We start from the raw sequence: 23912 nt of genomic DNA on the forward strand, positions 1-23912 counted from the left end.
GATGGTATAAGCAAAGTCCTTTGTCCAACTCCTGTGGTCGGTCCATCTGTCTGGATGTTGCTGTTGTTGCTGCTGCGTGTCTTACTGGTCTCAGGGGGTCCTCAGATCATAATTTTATGCAAATTGCTTTCCTGACAAAATCATTTCAGACCTGGAAGATGCATTTCAGTGCGCTTCTTGTGAGTGGACATGAAGCAAAATGCAAAATTATTTTCAAGAGCAAGCTGTTCCCTAGTGTTATTTTGCTTTGCTGAGGATATCAGAGGAGTAAATGCTTTGCTTCTCCTCTGCACAGCAGCAAGTATGAAGGTACAGAGCTACTGTGAAGGACAGTCGAGTCTGACAGCCATCCCAAGTTAGCACTCCTACTTTCTCTGTTTGGAACAATGCTGTGACCAGCCAGGTGGATAGAAGCTCTTGGCAGAAACTAGACTTTGGGACCTGAAGTGACTAGGATAGGTCCTCATACTTCCGTGCCTCTACTTCCCACTCATTTTCAACAAGCATGGTGCTGGCTGGCCTATATCCATTAACGGTGGTTAATATCTCACTGATGCAGCATGTCTAGGGTTGAAAACCAAAGTGTGAAGCAGCTCCTGAGAACTTGGTCCTCTGAAGGTACCACTGGAAAGCAGTTCTTACTGTGACCATCAGACCACTGCTGGTCTGATATGAACAGGAGCTTCCTGAGCTGCCCTGTGATGTCTTCGTGAGCTTCTACCACTAAGCAACAAGGTTTTGCCTTTGCATTTTGCATTTCAATGGGCAACTTGCATCACTGCTAGGTGGTCTACCCTACTCACTCCTTTGAACAATGAATGGAAATGCTAAATTAGACTCTTAAAATAGGGACCTGGGATGGATCCTCAGCATCTCTCCTATGAAGGGAGGCAGGTCTGTCAGTCCCAGAGAACAAGTGAGTTGAATCACTTCTCAAGTCACTGATTTCTGAGTCTGCGTTAATTTCCCTTATATTTCACCTAAATACAGCATAGATCCATCAAGAGACCACAGGCATATAAAATTTATTTTTTTTTCCCCAGAGAAGCCTAGAGCTGCCATAAGCTGAGCAGTGTGATGCTCATGACCACAAGTTTTATAGCAGCCTGAAGTGTGCCAGCGTCGCCCAAGGGATGGGTGGGAGGGAAGTGGAATAAAGCTTCATTACACTGTTACGTGACAGAAGAGGTTCTAGGAGCTAATGGAAATATTGTAGGAAGAGGAAGAAGTGTGCACAGAGAGAAACACCTTTGATTTGATTACAATAAAAAATTTATTTTGATTCATATCATACTGAAAAATTAAATAAATAAAATGTCAAAGAGTGATTGAGTGAGACTCCCCAACATTGGAGAAAAAAGGTTATAATAATTGATTGTGTAGTCAAAGAAAAATAGGAAGAAAATCTGGTCATGGGAGAAAAAAAGTGCTCAAGAAATTTTGCTTTGGTAAAAAACATAACACACACTCAAGGAGTGCTTCAGAGACTTTGCAGTGGTGGCAAATACAGTCCAAGAGATTGAAGCCTTGACGTGTTGCTAAATGTTTTTTCCTTTGTTGTTTTTTTTTAAACAAAATAAACACAGAAAGTTTCTAGCAGGAACACAGACAGTCTTCAACAATGGCAGTGTGAATTAATTCTTCCCTCAGCATCATCTGTTGGTATCTCCTTATTCTGAAGGCATTTGAAAGAGCAGCAAAATTGAGAGAAACCAAGATAAAGATCTAACACAACAGTCAGTTGTCTAAAGGACTCTAGAAAAAGTTCCTCTGGAATAGAAACATGATGGCACAGACTATCGCTCATCCTACAGCTAGAAAGGTTCACTCTCTACTCTCCTCATGCTCTGAAAAATGAACATCAGTGGTAGACAGTTACTGCTTGCTGTCGGCAAGAAAATTAAATGGGAATTGCATGTTGTTCCATGATGAAGACACCAAATCTATCCACAATAGTATGAGCCACGATGTTTCATATGTGCTGTCAAAGGCAGAATATTCAGGGGAAAACTGGAAATTTAATTTGGACAGCAAAAGGAAACTTTCAGAACAACACAGGCTAGAAAAGAGCTCTTTTTTTTTTACCACTTTCTTTGATCTTAAACTGCCACCTCTGACAAAAAAAATATCAATGGGATTTGGGTACCAAACCACCATGAGTTTTCTTCCAAGTCTTTCTAAAAATCACTGAAACAGCAATGAAATGTTTCTGAATTACTGATATCTGTCCATGAGAAAAAAATAAAATAAAATAAAATATTTGAAGCTCATGATAAAAAAAGTATCTCCAAAATCCAGCCACAAGGTGAAGATACCATTGGGTATCCACGGAGTCTTTTTCCTCTAAAAGTTGCTTTGCTTGTATTACTGTGACATATCACCAGAAGCATATTGATCAACAGCATCTTTGCATAAAACAAATTATCATTTGTGGGAATGCTTAAAACAAATAATCATGGTTCAGGTGGAAATGTTTCATTCTTTTACAAAGTACATGTAGAAGACAGTAAGCCCATTGAATTTGCTGCACCTGTGACATGCAGGTGAGTAGTTCTGATGGCCACCAAGATGGGAAAGGGTTTCTTGAAATGAGGATCATGAACAGGTCTCAGCATGAGGATTTGAAAATCCTGCCCTTTTCATATGGCTAAACTGAAGGGTCATGTGTGTACAGTGAAGGGAGCTCAGTCCCCCTCACAGACATTTAGCGACCTCTGCTCTTTACACGCTGCAAGTCCAGTAATACTCATGTGGGTAAAGCAGTTCATGTTGGTGAGTGGTGCTCTGGCCCAAGCCTGATCTAAAGTTCCTTGAAGTCTGTGGCAGGTACTCCATTGGCTTCGCCAGAGCTGAGAATGGGTCAATAATCCATGAATCCTATTTTCATGATATCAGTAAGAAAAAGCCACTGTTCTCCATTCTTCACTACCTGAACCTTGTTCTTGGATTCATATGTTATCGGTCCTTGAGGAGTAAACGCGTTGATTTCAGCAAAGATTTGTAGATATAAAATCTCCATTGTCACTTCCCTCCTCTCACTGCCTAGAGGTACTGACATTAACACACTCATTCCTCCAGAGATGCACATAATTTTGAAGTCTGGTTTACTCTATAGGATCAACTTGCGTAGATTGTGTCCTTGTAGATGCTGCTACAGGGCAAAAGTTTCCTGGTGTACTACTAGCTGATATCCCAACCCATGATATTTCTTCCATATCAGATAGAGACCTTGTAAAGAGATACCACTTTCTAAATTTATAAAAAAATAAGAGGAAAAGTTTCCTTGGAACTTTTGGAAACTTTTCCCATAAAAAAGGTAAAAGCTACCTTTAAAAATTAGTCTTGTTTGCATTTGCTCACATACAATATAGGAGCTGTTATTATTGTTTTTGACTACAAAAGTATACCACATGGAGGCTAAACTTTGGTTATTTTTTCCCCCTTTTATAAAAAAGTTTAATTTAGGGTTTGTCTTTTTTTTAAAAAAAAATCACATCTGTTGCACAATTATAAAAGGCACATATAAACGACTGAAAGAAAAAAGTCCACTTTCCAACCTTAAACTGATTAAATAAAAGTGAGCATTCCAGAGTATTTTCCACCAAAAAAGAAAAATATATATATATAACGAAACAAGACAAACAAACAAGTGGCTAAAAAGGCCATTTTTTTTTGCTGGAGTTTTCAGTATTGTTTTCTCTTTCGTTATGGCTGTATAGAAACCAATATTAAATAATGTATGATCACAGATGATTTGATTTGTGTTTTCTAGACATTATCAATGCAGAATGAGGCAATGGCTGAAATATATACTACTCCAGGCAACCTCATCACTTTTTTGCTTAATTCAGCATAAAACCAGAAGCAATAGAGGAAACAGAAGAGACAGTTCAAAAAGAAGATCAACAGCAGAAGTGAATTCATTGCTTTGAGGTAATCCTTACTATGATGTTCACAGCTGCCCTAGTGGGTCTCAAGTCCCAGAAGTTTTTTCACTCTTCTTCAAGGATCTCCTGCTTCGGTCAAGGAAAGAACGGACACACAAACAGCAGTTCTTGTGCCAAGTTTCCCCTAATTGCAACAGGCAGATCTTTCATCAGTAATTCAGAAATCAAGCCATAGAGGCTAAGCAGAGATTCATTTATTCCCACAACCGATTGGTAGTTCCCAGCTATCTGTAGACAGGAAATAATGTGCAGCATGGAAGCCGGTCCTCGGCCGAGCTCCTTGCGATGAACATTGCAGCAGGGAGACGCTCCGAATCCACCGCAGATTCATGCATTCAAACCTGGCTGGCCCACAGATCATCTTCACTGACCTTTGTTCTGCTGCATGTTGGAAATTGCAGCCCCCACTTCTCCCCGTGGCCAGGGTCATCTGCCCTTGAAAAAATTTATTTTTTCAATGGAGGCAAGAGTCGAAGTTATATTGAACTCAAAATCCCCATCATGGACCCCTGTCTTCCGGAAAGCCCCAGCTGAAGCATTGTTTTCCCAATAGTGATGCCAGTGTCCTTTGCTGTCTGCTCCAAAACCATACACATTCACCTAGGAAGTAAGAGAGAACTAGTATTATGGCCTGGAAAGCTCTGAAATGTTAAAGAAACTCTCTTGATTCTCAGTTTATCTATAGGCAGAAGCACCTGAGGACCTCAGTGGTGTGCCAAGCTATTCTACTGCATGAGATGATGCAATAGCAGAAGAACAGCCCAAGGTCTGCTCAAGGGACGTTACATCCTAAGGTATGCTGAGACCACCACCATACTCGAACCCAGACAGCAAAGGAAATTTCTATCCATGAATTCTGGTTTAGCAATATGAAAAACACATTCCTGTGCTCTAAGCATGATGTTTCACCTCAGGAGGTCCCTGGCTTGGGAAGGGAATCTCCTCTTTAGCTGATTAAGGCCACAAAGAGTGGAAAAATTTTGGGTTTGCTCCTAGTCTTCCCAGTGATGATCCATGTTGACCCCCTCTTATACGCTTTGACATCTGCAGTTACTTCAGAGGCACATGGGCATTATGTTCTTTGTGTGTCTGTTCGTATGGTCTTTCCTCTCCCAACAGCTCATTTATCAATGTGCCTGCCTCCTCTGCTGGTAAAAAGTCCAAACATCTCAGTTGACTTATTTAAACTGAGTGTGGCAATATGTCTGGGTTTGAATGGGTCATAGCCCACAAAACAAGCAGCTTAACCCACCCACACGTGGACCCACCAAAATATGAGTCGGTTTTAAGTTATTTTTGGTAATGTCAGAGCCTTACTCATTGCCTGCTTACCAGAAAACAGGCTCCACCCAATGGCCCATCCTATCTGCCTTGACTATGGTACAATTTCTGCCAGCATCATTAGGACTATTTCTATCACCTCTTCAAGCAACACAGGCCTAGGTGACAAAAGCTTTCTTTCATCAGCAGATCTGTGTCCAGGCCAGGGATTTTGCCAGCATAGTGATTTTTATCTCCCATGCTGATAAGCCCATGCTTGCAGGATTTTGTAGAGCTTACCTGGCCTTACACTAACTAGCTAAGTCTCCAGTCACCTAGGAGCACCTGACGTCACTCATGCCAGGGAATTTCCTCAAGTAACTGCTGAAGCAGAGGCATTTACCATAATCTACTGCATAAACCCACAAGCTTTGAACCCACAAGTTTGAAAATAGACCATCTGCATTTCCCAAATTGACTTAGGTAAGAGACGGTCATCAAAGTTCTTCAGACGGGTTTATGTTTAAGATTTAGATATCCAAATGGACTTTCCTGAGCATCCATTACAGCCAGTGGTGATTCAGGCAGCACAGTCATTGGGACCAGGGAGCACTTCTGCTCCCCTAACGTCTTACCAGGAAGTTTGTTTGTAGAATCATCCTCTTGGCTCCACTGATTAGACAGGTAAGACCACAATGCAGTTGCTCAAACGTAAGTGCCATTTGAGATGTCCTTGAGTACTCAATACATCTACTCAAGGCAAGGAAATGTCACACAAGGCCAAGAGATTTGTACTTTTCTTGCCTGGCAGCTGGAAGCAGAGGGCATGCTCAGGGCAACACCAATAGCTCTTGGTGCCTTAACTGTGAGGCAAAATATAATCGGGACTTCCACTAACACGACAGGCACAGACACCATCACCACACTTCAATGTGAAACATACTGATTTTTTATCCATATATCCAAACACAATCAGACTTTACCTCATCACATACGTGGAGTGCAAATATCAAAGACAGAAGGCCTGTGGAGGGGTATCTCCCATGATTCTGGAGCCAGTTTTCATAAACATATTTCATAAAAGCTGGATTATAAACCAGGATCTAGGCAAAATTGGAGAAAAAGGCTCAGTAAAATACCCTAGGAAAAAAACAATGGTAGCATTTCATCCCTAAAGGACACTGGGGTAGGGGAGTGGGGAAGAAAGGAATAATAGCTATTCCTGAGGGCAAGTGAAAGGGAAAAATAAAGTCCCTTAGTTAAGTGAATTCAAGAACATTTCCCATGTGCAATTACACATGAATTCGTCTGGATACCCCACCCACTTATGTTAATGTAAATCCTGGGTGATTCCTACTGGAACCAATGGGTATTAAATGGCACAAGTGAAAAGAAAATTAGGCATTCGACTCTCCCTGCAGTGTCCTGCTGTAACACAGGTGAGCTCTGGGGAGCTGGAGGCCTGAGCAAGACAAGCATAAGATGTCATGCCAGATTTCATAGAATCATAGAATCATTTAGGTTGGAAAAGACCCTTAAGATCATTCAGTCCAACTGTAATTTGGGTGGGAACGTAGCAGCAACTGCATCTTCTGCACAATACGCCAACCACGTCTTGTTTGGGTTTTTTAAAGATATAAATTACACTTGGTTATCTCCTGGGGAAATTATGAGGCCATCTAATGGAGACAGCACACTTAAGATCAGACCTGAGTGTACAGTAAATCCTATGACTGATGGGAGCCCTTGGTTTCAACCACCCTCCCTGAGTTAGGCAAAGGGATACTTTTCCCTCTATGCTGCATTTGTAATTAGAGTGAGAGCGTTTCAGTGCTATCTAGTTAGCTGCAGGGCTTTTCCTTTTACAAAGTCAGAGGTTAATTGCTGATATTGTATCTGTGTGTAATCACTTCTCACAGGGTGAGAAGTGGACAGGGTGTTTTGCATTGCGCAAACTGGGAAGAAATACAAGCTTCTCATCTCCATGCTTGGGAACCTGCTGCATATCACCAGCCGTACCCTGGGCTGGTGCTACTCAACTGTGACGTGAGTTTAACAACCTGCCGTAGTGCATCTCACAAGGGTTTTGCAGAGGTTAATATGTTCCTCACAACAGGTAGGGATGAGCTAAGTGATTATTTAATACCCCCAGAGGTCCGTGGTTTGAAGCACAGGGAATAAAATGATAGTGGTTAAAGGTCTCTTCTGAAGCCTGTGGCAAAACCTGGCATCCTGAATGAAGGACATGTGCTTTAATCTGTAATTTTAATGCTCTGGGGCTAACGTCATGCTTTACCAGCCCTTGAGACATTAGAAGCCTGAGCTCCTCTGAAAATCAGCCTCTCCAAAAGCTGAGAGAATGAGACTTTTATTTTGCTGGAGGGTCTGTAGAAAAGGAAACGTCTTTTACTTCTCCCTACGTACCCTGCCTTGGTTATGTCCTCCAACCATGCAGCTATAACAACAAAAGTCTTTGCACAGTGGCGAAAGGTGCAACAGGGAAATGACCATCCTACCCATGGGAAGTCCTGCCTCCAGCAGTAGGGCAAATCTATTAAACCACAGCATACTTGGACAATGAGTCAGTATGCGTGGGATGGACCCTCTTCTGACTGCTGTAGGGTGGGCATGAGGTTTGTCCATCGTCAGCCTTGTCAGAGAAGTGAGGTCCCCTGACCAATTGCTTTCTACACATCCCACTATGAATTAAAATGGGACATAGAATTGTCTAGGTTGGAAGGGACCTTTCAGATCATCGAGTCCAACCATCAACCTAACTCTGACAAAAACCCATTACTAAACCATAACTGGGTACTGGCAGTTATTACATCTGTGAGCTAAGAGCCTTGATACCGTCATGAATTCTCCACTGACTTGAAAACACACAGCTTTTTTTGTTCAGAGTTCACTTAGCTCCTTATTACAAGGAACTGATCCGGGAGTGAGAAACATCCTTGGTGTTCAAGTAGTCAAATTTAAAAAAAAAAAACTCCAAATGCTCTGCACAGCTGAAGGTGTTGTTACGTCCAAACGACTGCAACGGGAGGGAACAGAGCAACTGCCACAGAGGGTGAGCACCGTTGGCCAACAGCGTGCCTTAAATCTCCCTGAGCAGTACCAGAGGAAGCAATGTAACCTTCAGAACAGCGATAATGCAATGGAATAGTCACAAAAGCAGTTTCTTTCCAACCTCAGTTATTTAGTGGTTGATCTATGGCCTGGATGGCACGCAGGAGCCAAACCTTTAGCTTAGCTGAGCCTTGTAAAGTGTGTGTATTTTGATTGCAGTTTTTATGAATGTCAAGGGGTTCCATGGATTCTTGCAGTCTCCCAAAGAGACAAAAGACCTACAAGTGGACTCACAGAACAAATCCACAAACCAGCATTGCTCACCTTTTCTTTTTTGACTTTGATTTTCCGTGGAACTGGAACATATGTGCTGTTAAAAGAAAAAAAAATAAGCACCACCAAGATTAATAAAAGCCCAACATATTAAATTTTTCATGTGTTTCCAAAGAAGTTATTCTTTGGAATATTTGGACTATTTGGACTATATTTGGAATTTGGACTATTCTTCCTGTGCAGTAATAAATTCAAATTATTTTAAAGTAATAAATTCAATAAGTTGTTGGAAAATGAGGCTGCAATTAAGTAATACAGCATGAAAAAACTGAGCTGCCACAGAAGCAAGTTTATAGGAAGCCAATACATTTTTAATTTTTAAAGTTAATTATTGACAGTAGGACACCAAAGATTTAGTTGACAATATACTGTAGAGTCAATATTTTGTGAAGCCCATTATTTCTAATTCTTGTATCATGACTGTTGCAGTCTTTGCACTTTGATGACAGGAAGGGCTTTCCATTTAATTTCACGGTAGAAAAACCTTTTCCCACCAGGGGGAGACTTTTCGCCTCCTAATACTTATAGCTACTGCACGATTTTCAGAGTAGGTGGTAGTAGAGTTCATAATTTCTGTGGTTCTGTGCAACTCTGGCATTCCCAGTGCAAAGCCCCTCACCAGCAAGCTATTCCCCTCCTCCACGGGGGGATGCTGAAGGCTTCCTGCACTTCCCAGCATAAAACTTCCAAGTCATACCTTATGACTGGGTCTAAATCACGAGTCATCTCTTGAAAACAAAAAAATCTGTTCTTCCCCATATTTCATGCCCAGTGCATGCTGGCATTGCACAGCTCATCACGAGTGCTGTAAGAAAAAATCTCCTTGAATTTCTTTCAAGTGATAAAATTCTGAACTGGCCTTGTAACTAGACTATATCCCAAGATATACCCTGCGTACTTTTTAGATGGGTTGTGATAAAGCACAAAAACCCTTCCATTAGTTCAATCTAAATGTTTTTGCTTGATTTTTGGTAACAACAAGGTTCCTATGATTAATGTTTTATTTCTCTTTGAACAACGGATCATCAGCACTTTGAAACATTAGTGTTAAGTCTTCTCAAACGAATGGTGACCTGGCAATATCCTCAACTCCTTAGGTACTTCTGAGCATCCCTGATCTTAGATCTCTACTCTAGGCTGGATGCAGTGGAAGACGTGATGGGTGGGTTCCAGCCCGCCTGAGATGTGACATGAGATGCTAACAGGGAAAGGGACATCCACGTAGGCTTCTTAATCTGCCCTCAGCAAATCCGCCCTTGCATCTGCTTCCCACACATGACTTTGGTTAGCAAAGTTGGCAAAAGTAGGCTTTTGTGGTTATGAAGACTTAAAGGGCTTCTTTGCTGGTAAAATCTTTTCATTATTATATAAGTAAAGGGCCAGCCTTTTCTGAGAAGGTGATGGGGAGGAAACAAAAGGACCATATTTCATGAACATCTAGCCAGGTACAGTAGAAGACCAAAGTGAACGGTATGCAATATTCAAGACAGTATTTGCAGACAGCTCTAATCCAACAGGAAACTACAGTAGCTCTTGTCAGATGACATGTTAGTCGTTTTAATCATGGGGTATTTCATTTTTCAGAAGCAATACCCAAGTCCTGCTGTCACTTGGCTGCAGAATTTCATACAACCGCACGGAAAGCATTGGCACACTGATTAAGACCAAATGGAGACCTACGCCGTTATGATCATATAAAAACCAGGCTGCATTAACAGCCAGGGAGTTAGCGACCCAGTAAATACCACACAGGAGTGGGACAAAGAGTGAAGCCTGTGATGAAGGTGGCTACAGATGGAATTCATATAATCTGGAAAACATTTTCTATGAGCCACTTGGCAGGACTCTAGTGAAGTCTGCCAGCATCACTGGCCACCTGCACAGGATACTTACTGTACCATTGACCCAAGTGGAAGATATGGACATGTTAAGGAATACAAAAATTGCTCTTTGCCAAACCAAGTGGAGATCCGTGGAGCTTTTTTCACTATGGAGATTCCTAGAAGACTTGCAGAAGGCAAGTTAAGGCAACTAGGCTAAATACATGACTGATGAGGACCTGAAGGTTTTCAGTCACAGAAGGCTTTTCTTGGTCTTTTCTGGGACAATGCTCAGTCTTAGAGAGCCACTTTGAAATGGGACATCCATCAGTCAAATGGGACACGTCTGAGAGGATCATTCAATTATCAATTCAATCTAATATTAAGGCCATCTGCAGTTTGGCTTTTCTTTTGAACCGTAATACAGAATGCTTATCTTTTTTAACTATGAGTCCACTAAGGTAAGTATTTCTTCTCTTCTAAAATACTGAATTTCAGAAGGGTTTTATTTTTCTTTGATGCCTTCTCCCCTTTACAAGTGCGGAGTCAACAATTTCCTTATAGACTGTATCTGACATTGTATATTTAATGCATGCTCATAGGTTTATTCTGCTAGCCTAAAATTATGTTAACTGCATTGTTATGATTTACGTGCTTATGATTTTCTGATTCTATTGCTCCAGCATATGCCAGCTTATTACTTATGCAATATTCCTGCTTTGAGTACAGCAAAAATCTTAAAATACCGATATTTCTTCCATGGGGTTAAATACTCACACACTAATTTATACCAGATGCTTACCAAGCCCATTTGTATGATCTAATTATAAATATATAATATATCCTGTAATTTATTAAGCAAGAATGTTTTTACTTTCATGTGCTCTGAGTGCCTTGTAGTCAACCAGCTATATCTTCCTGACAGGCTAAGCGCTCGCTCAACTTTACCACTGCAACATACTTGCTGCCACTTCTGAAGGTAGATACTCAACAAAAAATAGTGAATGGCTTTGCAATCTGGGCACAGAGCAGTGACAGTGACGGAAACACAGATGGGTGACGATGGCAGCAACTGGCCCTCTGTGGGCTCCTCTTCCTGGTGCAGGCACAGATATGACAAAGATGCAGCAAGGGGCTTCATTCAAACACCATTGAAGGCAGTTGGGAGCTTTACACTGCTGCTGATAGGATTTGGATCCAGGCTTAAGGGCAGAGGTTCTCAATCTTTTTTATCAATACAGTTTCTAAAAGGAAAAAGGAAAAAACAAAACAAAACAAAACAAAAAAACCACAAAACCCTAAGCCTTGCAAAAAGGGTGCTATTTTTAAGCCAATTTTCTAAGTGGGCTGATTTTTCCGAGATATGTGTGTCCTGAAGATGGATTTTTTCAAGACACCTTATGACTGTGCTGGTGGCAAAAAAGGTAAAAAGAGACTAAACCAGATTTGTTACAAATTAAAAGAACCTAAATAAGAAGTGAAAATAATCTAAAATGCATTTGCAAAGAGAAAAAAAGAGAAAGAAAAGAAGAAATAAAATTCCATTTGTTGTCCCATCAAAAGGTTTTGCTTACAAACGTGAAGCAGGTCTTATCCCCAGTCAACAGGGACATATTTTTTCGAGTTTTTATCTTCTGAGACTCTGAAATTGGGAAAAAAGTTGAAATGTCTTGAAATACTTCTCTCTGGAATAATCTGATCTGCTGTTGCTGCCAATGTGTAGCAGGGCGCCACCAAGCAATCCCACTAGGCTGTGGCTTTACGTCCAGCAGATGATAACCTCACGCACAGTACAAATGTCACATATTTCATTCTCTGGATTAGGAAAAGACAGCTTATAGGAAGGGAGAGAATCTGCTAGCAGGCATCCAGAAGGAACATACATTTTGTGCACATTTCTAATTCTAGTGCTGCCATAAATGTATTAAGCAGGACATTCACTCCTGAAAGCATAAAGAAGAAAGAGAGAATGAATACTAGCCTGGCACATTACTGCCAGGTAAAACATGTTAATTTAAAGCTAGGGCATACAGGTGACACAATGGTGTCTCCTCTGCACAGCTCTCAATCACTTTCCACCAGGAAAGACGGACAGAACTCCTGACCGACCTGTCCAGGGAGGATTCTGTGGATGGGGGACTAAGTATCCCAGTCTGGTTCTGCTCTCACTGCCTCCTGTGAGCCACCTGCACATCCCTCTCTGCCTCCTTGTCCTCTTCTGCAAGCAGAATATATCTTGGAGGACCACTTGGCCACCCAAGTGTCTCAGGTGGGATAATCCATGTTTCTAGAACCACTGCTGAATGAACAACCTGCTGAACACTTGAGAGTGCAGATGGTTTTCTGATGGGTATGTCTGGGTACAAGCATGCTGGCTGCAAGCACTGTACTCTCAAGGCACTGGAGAGGAGGAAGGATGAGCAGAAACCCAGAATAAGCCACTCAACCCCAAAGCCCAGGAAGCCACTGCTCAAACTGTCTACCTCCAGCAGCAAAAAATCCCCCTTTCATTTCTCTGAGACCACTGTGTGGAGCTGCAAAGAGCTGGATCTGGATCTTCGCCTCAAAGACTGCACCATAACATCAAGCTTGTCCTAGAAAGCAAGTGTTCAGGACTGAACCCTGACCTGAGGGGTCTGTAAAGGTCCCCTAGGCCTTATCAGAAGCGGGGATTTGCTGAGTGTGGTTTTTTCTGTCCTACAGCAACGTGTGGGATCTCCCACCCCTTCAGCCTGCTCCCTCGGGGCTGCCCTTACTCACAAGTTGATGGTGCCTGTGGTGAGAGCGGTGACAACCCAGCGCAGGTCCAGGGTTTTGAAGGGGATCAGGATCATGCTCACGTTTTCTGCCAGCTCTTTGTAGCTCTCAGGGTAAACGAAGTGGTGAGTGGTCTTGCTCCCAACATCTGATTCATAGCCAGTGGTGGGGGCACGGTTCATTCTGCAGCCCAAAAGTAAGAAGTGAGAGAGTAAGGAAGCGGGAGAAGAATTAGGTAGATACAAACATGTGTTATTCTTCCCCAAATCATTTGCTTGAGGTGGCAGGAAAATGCTCCCATGGCTAAGGAGACTGCTGTATGCAGGCTCTTCAGACAGACTTGACAGGGTGTAGTGGTCCTCAAGCAGGATGAAATGACCATCACCAATAGTGGATAAATTAAAAGTAAATGAAAGCTCAGCTTTAGTGTGGGATTCCTTGGACTGACTGGGAGTTTCAGCCAAGCTAGTGTATCTCTGAGTACATCCCTGGGTTTCCTTTACAGTCAGCAGAGAGCTGGTCAAAGGAGCATGTGGACACATGTCCTTTAATCCTAAAGCTGAAGCCTCCAGTAGGTGAGAAAAATATTTCCCTGAAGTCCATCAGCTTGACTTCTTGCAGTTTCATTCCCCCATCTGTACAGGTGTGTTTGTATGTCTAGGGTCAAGGTAACAAACCATGTTATGTGTGATAAGAAGCAGCAAATATTCCTTATGGTCCTCCCATGAAAAGGCACCAAAGCCACAGTGACAAATCCAGGACCTGCTGCTGACACTTCGTTTACTCAAGCCTTACTTTGTAGTATGTTCTCCAACTGTGATACCTCTACTTAGGGTCACTCCGCACACACGTGGTGTGCTTTAGGTAACCCTGGGGTCAGTGCATGGAGATCTGCCCAGGGCCCACCAGGGCTCTGCCAAAACCTGTTGGCCAAACGGGGCTACCTTATGTTGGGTGTATCAGGGAACAGGGAACAGAGGGGCTTCTGAACTCAGGACTGCAGAAACACCTCTAAGCATGTGTTCCCTCCTGAAAGCAAATCTGGGGACACATCGGTGATTCCCTCCCTGATGCATTAGCTCACTGCTAGCAGAGATTTGCATGTTTCTGTGGCACACAGTAATGCAGGTTAGAGATCCCCAAAGTGGCTCTGACTGATCTTGCATGAATCCATGGTGCTGTGCCAAACCATGGAGAAACCCCCAAGCTGGGTCTGAGCAGAAAGGAGTTTCTCTGCAGCCCAGTGGAGTCTCCTACAGAGACATTAGCTCAGCTCCTCGCAGAAGTGCAGGGAGGACAAGGAAGGATGTAGCTGAGGAGATGATGAGAAGCATTGTACGTTGTCAGACAACATGTCGCCCTGGTCACTAATAATGGGGGAGGTAAAATCTGTTTATCACGATTATGCCAGGCTGTGTTATTGCAATGCTCCCCCAGGTGAATTAGTTAAGTTTAACTCCCTCAAAGGGATTTATTAGCATAGGCAGACTATCCTGCCAGCCTGTGAGGACTTGTTATTGAGTTAGCCTCTTCCCTGCCAGCAACCCACATTGCACTGTGTGGAAATACTTGGTAACGCATGAGACTTACTATGTTTTATCTTGAGATTAGTCAGTCTGATGCGTAAAATATGGTGTCTTCTTTCCGTCAGGACAAAGCCAAGGGTGGCATCTTAGTTATCTTACTCACACCCTGTCCTCAGGCCTATACCTTCCCCAGCATCCGTGGTGGGGCTGCCTGCATGGCATGGCAGAAAGTGGAATTCAGACCCAGTCTAAGCAGGAAGGACTAAACAGGAATTTCCTTCAGTCATGAAAGTAGATAGGTAAAAAATAAAAGTGGGCTGGAACACAGTGTTTGTAAGGAAAGGTGTCCCCTCAGACTCCCTGGCTCTTCCCCGCTCTTGGCTGTATTGCCAGAGCACATGCAAAGGAGTATCAGGTCACCAGAGATTTTGTTTTCTGGTTTAACCCATACAGGAGTCACCTTCTTTGCACAAGTTTCCACCGTGAATCCTAAAACCTTGCGCCATTGATTCAGACCTGGCTTGAGATCCCTAAAATAGAAATCAGAGCCTGGAAGGTTCAATTTCAGATCATTGAGAGTTTCTTGCTTGACGGGGATGCATGGCTATGGGAAGGGTTAGGCCTCAAAGCAGAAAGCCGCAACTGAGTTACTCATTAGTTACTACTCAAAAAAATGGCGTTTGAGTCTAGCAGAGCCTTTTCTGCACGAATATGGAAACGCAGGCCACGCAAGATAAGGAAATCCACACAGGAACAGGGCTGTCTCCATAGCGAGGGACATGGAGTTAAGCATAAATACACCTCAGCTGCCTCCCATTTGCAACCTGCAGGATTAATGTCGAGGGCTTTTCACTTCCTTTCTTGGACCTGAAGACAAAGTTGGCTGCCTCTGCCTTTGAGGACCTACTTTTGCCAGAGGACAAGACATGCAGCTGCAGGAAGCAACACCTGAAATGATTTATCATGAATATTTAGATGTCATCTAAAGTCTCTACAGTATGTCCAAGCCACATTGGAAGCCAAGTGGCCTAAAGTGGCTTAACAGTTCAAATAGCGTTGATCTTCTGCTAATTCACGCTTGACTTCAGTGCACAGCTTTCTGCTAAAGGTCATGTCATTTCTGAGAGTATAATCCCACGTGTGGTATTTTCAATAGCAATCCCTCCTTTCCAGGCCCTCTGACCTGCCCTGCGTTGCTCCTGAAATTGTGCTGTACTGGCAGCTGCGGTGTGAAAGCTGGACAAGAAGTTGGGAGATTAACCCAGTTAGCCCAGGTATCTTGGCTGCCCTCTGGGTGATTAGCTCTGCTTACCTAGTTCCTACTTGCGTTTCAGTGGGACAGAATAGCCAACCCTCATTGCCTCAAAAGGAAGAGGCGATGTGACTCTTCACAAAGTAGCTGAAGCCAACCAGTTTTCTCCTGCCCATTGCAAAGAGACTTTGGCTTTCCCACACTGCTGTTGTTTAAGAATGAACCAGTGCAAAAAAGTCAAATCTGATGCAGTCAATTAAGTGTGTAAAAGATCACTTGTGAGTACTAGCTGCAGAAATCACTTTTACTCAAAACCGCAATTTTTTTCAGCTGTATTTTTTAACACAGGCAATTATGGATAGTGCAGAACAAGCTACAGGCATCAACACCTATTCATGTTTTTTTTTTTTCCCAAGATAAAACATGAGGTCATATCTCCAAAACACACAGCTTGCAGCCCTGGAACTTGGATTCGACCAAAGTACCGGATTTCACTGGATAGCCCCTGAAATCTTGTTTGATCACTTGTCCCCAAAAATACCAGTGAATCTTAAACAACAGAGACATCTGGAGCTGAGGGGGTGCCTACTCACCTGAGAACAAAGTCATGGGAGTCAATATCTTGTCCATACTGAGACTGCCGAAGGTTCCCAGAGTTGCCCACGACGGCGCACCGTTTGCACGTGTAAGTGCCTCGCTCCTGCAGTGGATCCCCATCCCCAGGAATGATCCCAAACAATTCCTTGAGAGTAGCATTAATATTCTTCGGAGTTTTCTCTCCTTGCAATTTCTGTTAGGGAGAAAAGTCACTCCAGGTTACCAATATCGCTAACTTCTCTGTAAGCAAGACATAACTTCAAATGTCTTCTCAAAGACCATTCTTGCATCTACCTGCAGACACTGTCTTCTTCCCATTAACTTTTTAAACTTAGTTCCCCTTTTCCCTTCCTTTTCCTTGGATTCCCTCACCTCCTCAGTCTCTATCTAGCCATGGTGGAACAGATCATTCATTCTCCCTAAGGCTGACCTTAGCAGAATAATGTTCTCTGGTATCTATAAGCCTAATCCTACCTTGGGCCAGATACCTTCTGTTAGGACATGTATGAGATTTCCGTCCTAAGAAGGGCAGAAGAGTCTCAGGGAACCTGATGGAGCACAGAAATGACTGACACCTCTTCCACAAATTTTGGTATATGCCAGAAGTGGGAGTGGGAGACCTTATTGCTGCTGTTCTGGACTGTGGAGGAACCAGCTGCTGGTGCAATAGGAAATCATGGTAAAGTGGAGTTAACCCTGTGGACTGGAGATGTAAAATCACCTAAAAAATTCTCCAGGATGAAGAAAACCACCCGGACCTTGGTCATTGTGTCTGTTGCCATGGAGGGAAACTCTTTTGTAGCAGCTCTGTGGTGCATGGTGGAAACAATGGCCGGATTGGGAAGGTGTAGGCAAGGTGCAGGACAGATGATGGCCAGGCACTCCCTTTCTGGGGCTCTGCCCTCTGAGGGCTAGCGAAGAGGTTGGGAGTGCTGGCAGGCTCACAAAAAGCATTGCCCACCTTCATGGTGCTGCTCGCTTGCAAGTTCATAAATAGAGAATGGCTCCTAACACAAAATCTGCCAAAAGCCTGAGCCCTTGCTCTGCCAGCCCAGGGCAAGGAGAGACAGGGAGGGAGGGAGGGAGCAGAAACAGCTTTTCCCACGACTCCCAGCAATGGCCTGGGGTAATTTGGCTTTAGTTTCCCATGTGTTTCCCTTGACTGCACCAGGAACTGTAAACTTGTCCTGCTCTCTCACACACACACGAACACAAACAGATGTATTACTGTAATTTTTGTTTAAATTTCATGCTGTCTCTTTGCAGACCTATGCAAAGCACCCTTATTTGCACTGAAACGAACAGCAGGTCTGTGGAGCTCAGAGCTACATGACGACATTAGGGCCAAGAAAACTTGAAACAAAGAAGACAAAGAAAGGTTACATACATAGACTTAATCTTCCTGCTAATCCTTGCTAGCCTATGTACTCATCTATGGAGTGCACAAGATGATTTGGATGCAAGGCAATTAGGATGCCCAGACCATTTTCATTATTACCACCTATGTCACTGTTCAGTGGATGAATGAATTATTTAAGTGAAAAAGGTAATCTTCTAAATTTGTGTGTGATGCTACAAACACATGTTGACATATCTAAACTCTTGCGTGTTCGTGATGAATCCAATCTAACCTGGTTTTACTCTGAATATATGGAAAGCACTGCAGACTTCAAAATAAATGGATAAGTGTCTTAGAGTGTAGTATTGTGTGTATAATGTAGAAAAAAAACCCAATCTTTTTTAAAAAAAGGGAACTTATTTTGAGTTATTTGAACATGTATGTGTATCCACCCATGTATACTCTCTTTCTGTAAAGGTGAGCTGGCTTTAACTGTCTTTAAAAAATGAAAAGGAAAACCACCAAACATGCACCAAAACATTTTTAAGAACTTCAGTTATTCTGGGAAAAAAGAAAAAAAAAAAAACAACAAACCAAACCAAACCAAACTGAACCGAACCAAAAACAGAAACAAAAACAAACAAACAAACAAACCCCCCAAAACCTATTCTTGAACTGATTTTGCCTCAGAAAATGCAGATGAGGAGGTAATTTTCAGAAAATCCTAAGCATCTGAGACCCCTTTTTAAGTTAAATTGCCTTTTCAGCCAGAATGATAGCATCAGTAAAGGAAAGGACCTGGAGTATTGACTTCTGTTTGATGCATTAAAATGGTAAGAAACATAATCGTGGACAGGCACCTCCATCGACACAGAACAGGAGTCTGCCTTCTCCTTCCGTTGTGCTGCTATCGCTCCAGAGTAACTCTGTTGAAACCAAGTTAAAACATGAGCACTAGCAAGAAAGCAGGACACCATCATCCTATGATCCCTCGGTCGCAAAGTTTCCACAGCAGAGATTATTACTTACGTTAGACAATCCCTGAATGGCCTTAAATAGGATGATGACCTTATTGCACTGGATGCTGAACATCCATACAATAAGACTTCCGTCCTTAACTCATTAAAACTGTTCCATTTTAATTTCCTGAGTGATTATCTGATTGGACTACACTTTTCAGGCCTAATCTTCAATCAGCACTGCTTGGTCTTTGACATTTCAGTGAAATAGAGGAGAGCAGGCAGGCAATGAAGCTGGTTCACTCCAAGGCAGATACAGCTTTTAAAAGCTCAGACTTAATGTGCAGCCAGCTCCTTGTTGCACAATGTTTACTTGACTTCTGGAAAAAAGACCTTTTTAATAGCATTACAATTACAAGCCAATTAGAGTTCACTTTCCCACACCAAACTTTTGTCCTTTTTTTTTTTTTATTTTGAGTAATGTTATCTTTTCTTTTTTTTTTCTTTTTTTTTTTTTAAACAAGCTCCCACCAGTCTGGCCTTTCCCATGAATCAACAAAAGCACTGGGTGAAAGTCTGTCCATGGCGTGCAAGGCAGTCATGTCAGTGCCACGTGGCTCTGCTGGGACAGCATCCTCCCTCCAGGTGCTGTAGATGTGTGCCAGGGGTATGGCTATGGGTATAGCTGCTAGAAGTGGACTTTAAATACGCTGAAATACCTGACCCCTGTGTCCTGAGTGAAGTGTCTGCTTTTCTTGGAAGTCTGTGCAAGCAACACCATGTCTAATGATGCAGCTTAACCTCTTGCCCGAGTCCAAAAAGCATCTTAACCTACCTTGTGTCCACATAGAAAATACCACTTAACACTCCAGCTCCCCTCCATAAAATATTTGCCTGGCACTTGAGAGCCGACAACCTCAGGTTGTTAAAAACTATAATTGGAAGTCCAGATTGAGAAGTTTCCTAATCATGTTCACAGGGAAGACAAAGTACATCCCAGCTTCAGAAACTCTCCATTTCACATACGGAAGTTTACTAGCTGGTTTTTCATCTTATTTAAAAAAAAAACAAGGAGGGGAAAAAAGAAAACAGGAAAAAAGAAAACAAGAAAAAAGAACCCTCGATGTTTATGCACTTCCTTTCTTTACCCATGAATGTCTTTCCGAGGAAGAGCCTTTTGCTCCTTCTCACACCACAGTGTGCACACCTCCATTAAGGATGAGAAAGGACTTTGCTGCTTTTATAAACTTCTTGCAAGGTTTCCCTGGGCTCTCCAATACCATCATGTCACCAGCAATCACCAGAAGCAATACCCGAAACCCAGCTAAGGGGATACAAGGGGAGGATGAGAATTAAGCCAAGGCTGCTCAGAGCTAATGGCCTGGAGTGGTGAGGACACAGTTACAGTCAGGGGAAAGCTCTCCTGGTGCCTGTGCATCCCGCATCCATGGACAAGTTTGTCAGCGCATTGAATACACCTTAAAAATCCCAATTTATTAGGAGGTAGAAAATATCATGCTTGACCTATAATGACTGATGTGATGTGGATGCAGATGGAGCATGGATCAAGACACAACCCAGAAGTGTGTGTCTGGTGTCAGCCACCGCTGCTGGGGCAGCCCCGCAAGCCCATGGCCAGGCAGCCTATGGGGAAACTGGTGTAGCAGTACTGTTCTTTGTGGCTTTCCTAACTTTTTTTTAAACTGTTTTTAAAAGACAAAGAGGGAATAAAGCCCCATGAGAATCTCTTTTGCACAGCCACTAATTGCCTCGCTGCAGCAGTTCGGAGGCATTAATACTCATGCAGCGCTTCCCAGCTATAAGACATTGTACAAAGATTAATCCTAGCAACAGCCTGGTGGGGCAAATCCAGGTAATCTCCATTTTGCAGACTGAGGAAGAGGTTAAAAGGAAACCATCAATTTTAAAAATGCCTCCTTGGTCTGGAAAATATGGCAGTATTATTGTTATATTTAATGTCCTGCAATTACTATGCATCAAAGAGATTAAGAGGAAGAATAAAGGGGCTTTCAGGAGCTTGTGCTTTGTTTAATGATTTGTGTCTGTCAAAAAATATGCATTCTTAAATATGAATGTAATGTGCATACATTATGTAAATAACATACAATAATATGTGTATGCCAAATTATATGATTTCTGACATCCATGGCTGGTGCAGGTCACCTCCACACTACTCTAAGGAGCACAGACCCTACCTCCACCGGCTCTGTGTGCCCTCATTTCTGGCTGCAGGAGGCTTGCAGCTCAGCAGAGCGCATTGCAGTGCTTAGAGGGATCCATGAGCTCGGACCACCTTCAGATCCATCTGTCCTTGCCGTAGGAGACCCTGGAGCTGCAGCCCAGCTGGTCATACGTGGGGGCTGCCAGCAGGGATAAGAGGTAGCCCAGGGTCAGGTTGTCCTATTATGTCCAAGGCTGGTCTAAATGTCACGCTTGCACCCAAGCAGTACAACACCAGGTGGGACTGGGCACGTAGCAGGCACTGGGTCTAGAACCTGGAACCTGGGCTGGATTTGGTACCACTTTCTGCATCACTCTACCTTCAGAGCTGTGAGCCCTTTGTATTTTTTTCAAAGTATCACGGAGAGTGTCCCAGTTTGAAGGAAGACTTATGGTGATCAAAGTATTTGGGCAAATTTTCTACAAAGTGCATTCAAAATGCATGACTCAGGTGCCAAGTAGCTCTGCTGCCGTCTTAAAAATAAGTGCAGCTTCCATGGCTTCCCCAGCGCATGTACCGGGGATGCCCTTTTGTTCACCGTCTGGTTAGCAAATCTTTAAGCCATATATTACATTTTTCCTGCAAACATAAGGACTAAAAGCTAACATTTTCTTTCAGATACGCTAATCACACGGCCCCAAGAGCTGAGCTTTCTTCCAAAAAAAACAAAAAAGAAAGCAAACCCCTCAAATATCATAAGACTGTAGATAAAAATTGTTATAACGTGGTAGTTTATGAACAATGTGCTACAGATAAGATTGCCAGGGAACTCTGAGCCTGATTTTACTTATCAGAGCTTTAGTTCATCAACCTCAACAGGGTAATTTTGGATTTAGAACAGCAGGTTCTGATCTTGTATTTTTTATACTTTCTGACCACCAAAAACAATGCCAAAAAACACCGAGAATAAAACAAGAAAGCTATAAATAAAGGCTATGCTGTGTTTCAGCATACAATTCTTGCCCTGTTTCCTTATATACAAGTTACTAAATTTAGTGGAAATATCCACAGCATTTGTGTCATGGAACAACAGAGAAAGAATTGCAGGCAACCCAGCTTAGGGAGGTGGGAAAGAAAATACAAACAGAAAGAAATGCATCACGTAAAATAAAGTGCCAGTTCCAAAACACTGAGACTCTCACAACCCCTGTGTGTGTGATGAGGGAAGGCAGAACGGAGAGATGTATAGGAGGGACTATAGGATGGATAGGAGGGACTATAGGATGGATAGGAGGATGTATGTCTGGAGGGATGGACAGACGGAGAGATGTATAGGTAAGGGGAAGTAAGGGGAAGAGAGAAGGAGGAGAGGGAGGGAGGGAAGAAGGAAGGAAGGAAGGACGGAAGGAAGGGAGGAAGGAAGGGAGGAAGGAAGGGAGGAAGGAAGGGAGGAAGGAAGGGAGGAAGGAAGGGAGGAAGGAAGGAAGGAAGGAAGGGAGGAAGGAAGGGAGGAAGGAAGGGAGGAAGGAAGGGAGGGTCTTCTAACAAGCCGGTTACAGTCCAGAGTAATGCCCGGATCATTTCCGAGAGAGGAGGACTCCAATCCAACTCTAAGTCACAATAAGCACAGAGCAGCCCCCAGGGTGTACCCAGGGAGAAGAATTTAGGCCATTATTTGTTACATGACTAAAGTAACCAAGGGGAATTTATCAGCTCAGTAGATTTAAGTAAACGAAAAGCAAGTAACAGCCCTGACAACAGCCCCCTTGTTTCCATGAACACAGAAAGAGCCAGGTACATTTTCAGCTGCCTTCTCCAGAAACAGCCCTGCCCTGTGCAGCAGGATGAGCCGCTGCAGGGATGGTAACACCACCCTTCTCTTCCCTGCTCCTTCCCACTGCACAGGTGGTACCACTAACTCCAGTATGGAAAACACTAACTCCAGTATGGAAAATGCAATTTTATTCACAGCAGTGAGGATTATTTCCTTCCAAAAAGCCACATCCTACCACACTAGAAGAGCTTAATTAATATATTCTGCAAATAAACCATGAAGCAGCCCAGCAGCCATGTACAGTGAAATCAAGCAAGTGAAACCACCCCATCCTTTGGCCCCAAACGCCATTTCATCTCAAATACTGGTCATTAGGCTCTGAAATCAATCCTTGTTTTCCTAGAAGTAGAGGGATACTTCTAATGCTATGGGACTATTTGGATGGATAATTTTCATTCACATATCATAGAATCATAGAATAGTTTGACTTGGAAAGGCCTTTAAAGGTCATCTAGTCCAATCCCCCTGCAGTGAGCAGGGACATCTTCACCTAGATCAGGTTGCTCAGAGCCCCGTCCAACCTGACCTTGAATGTTTCCAGGGATGCGGCATCTACCACCTCTCTGGGCAACGTGGGCCAGTGTTTCATCACTCTCAGTGTAAAAAATTTCTTCCTTATATCTAGCCTAAATATTCCCTCTTTTAGTTTAAAGCCATCACCCCTTATCCTATCAGAACAGGCCCTGCTAAAAAGTTTGTCCCCATCTTTCCTATAAGCTCCCTGTAAGTACTAGAAGGCTGCAAAAGGGTCTCCCTGGAGCATTCTCTTCTCCAAGCTGAACAACCCCAATTCTCTCAGCCTGTCCCCATAGTTGAGGTGTTGCATCCCTCTGATCATCTCTGTGTACCTCCTCTGGATCCGTTCCACCAGGTCCATGTCTTTCCTGTGCTGAGGGCTCCAGAACTGGACACAATACTCCAGGTGGGACCTCATGAGAGCAGAGTAGAGGGGCAGAATCACCTCCCTCAACCTGCTGGCCATGCTTCTTGTGATGCAGCCCAGGACACAGTTGGCCTTGTGGGCTGCAAGCTCACAT

At 43.1% G+C, this 23912-nt stretch overlaps 1 protein-coding gene across 9 annotated transcripts in view; it reads right to left on the bottom strand.

Annotated features, from left to right (window-relative positions):
* Positions 1-1104: 1104 nt before the first annotated feature.
* The window catches only part of ST3GAL1 (ST3 beta-galactoside alpha-2,3-sialyltransferase 1), an 87949-nt gene continuing 65141 nt past the window's right edge, over positions 1105-23912 (bottom strand). For all 9 annotated transcript variants that reach the window (XM_074577886.1, XM_074577887.1, XM_074577888.1 and 6 more), the window contains 5 exons: positions 16558-16754; positions 13190-13369; positions 8601-8646; positions 6191-6310; positions 1105-4547 (listed from right to left, as the gene is read on the bottom strand). In XM_074577886.1, the coding sequence (XP_074433987.1) occupies positions 4374-4547; positions 6191-6310; positions 8601-8646; positions 13190-13369; positions 16558-16754 (717 nt within the window). In that variant the 3' untranslated portion in view covers positions 1105-4373. The remainder of the gene's footprint in view (positions 4548-6190; positions 6311-8600; positions 8647-13189; positions 13370-16557; positions 16755-23912) is intronic.

This window comes from Larus michahellis, chromosome 2 (genome assembly GCF_964199755.1).
Source record: "Larus michahellis chromosome 2, bLarMic1.1, whole genome shotgun sequence".
Lineage (NCBI taxonomy): Eukaryota > Metazoa > Chordata > Aves > Charadriiformes > Laridae > Larus > Larus michahellis.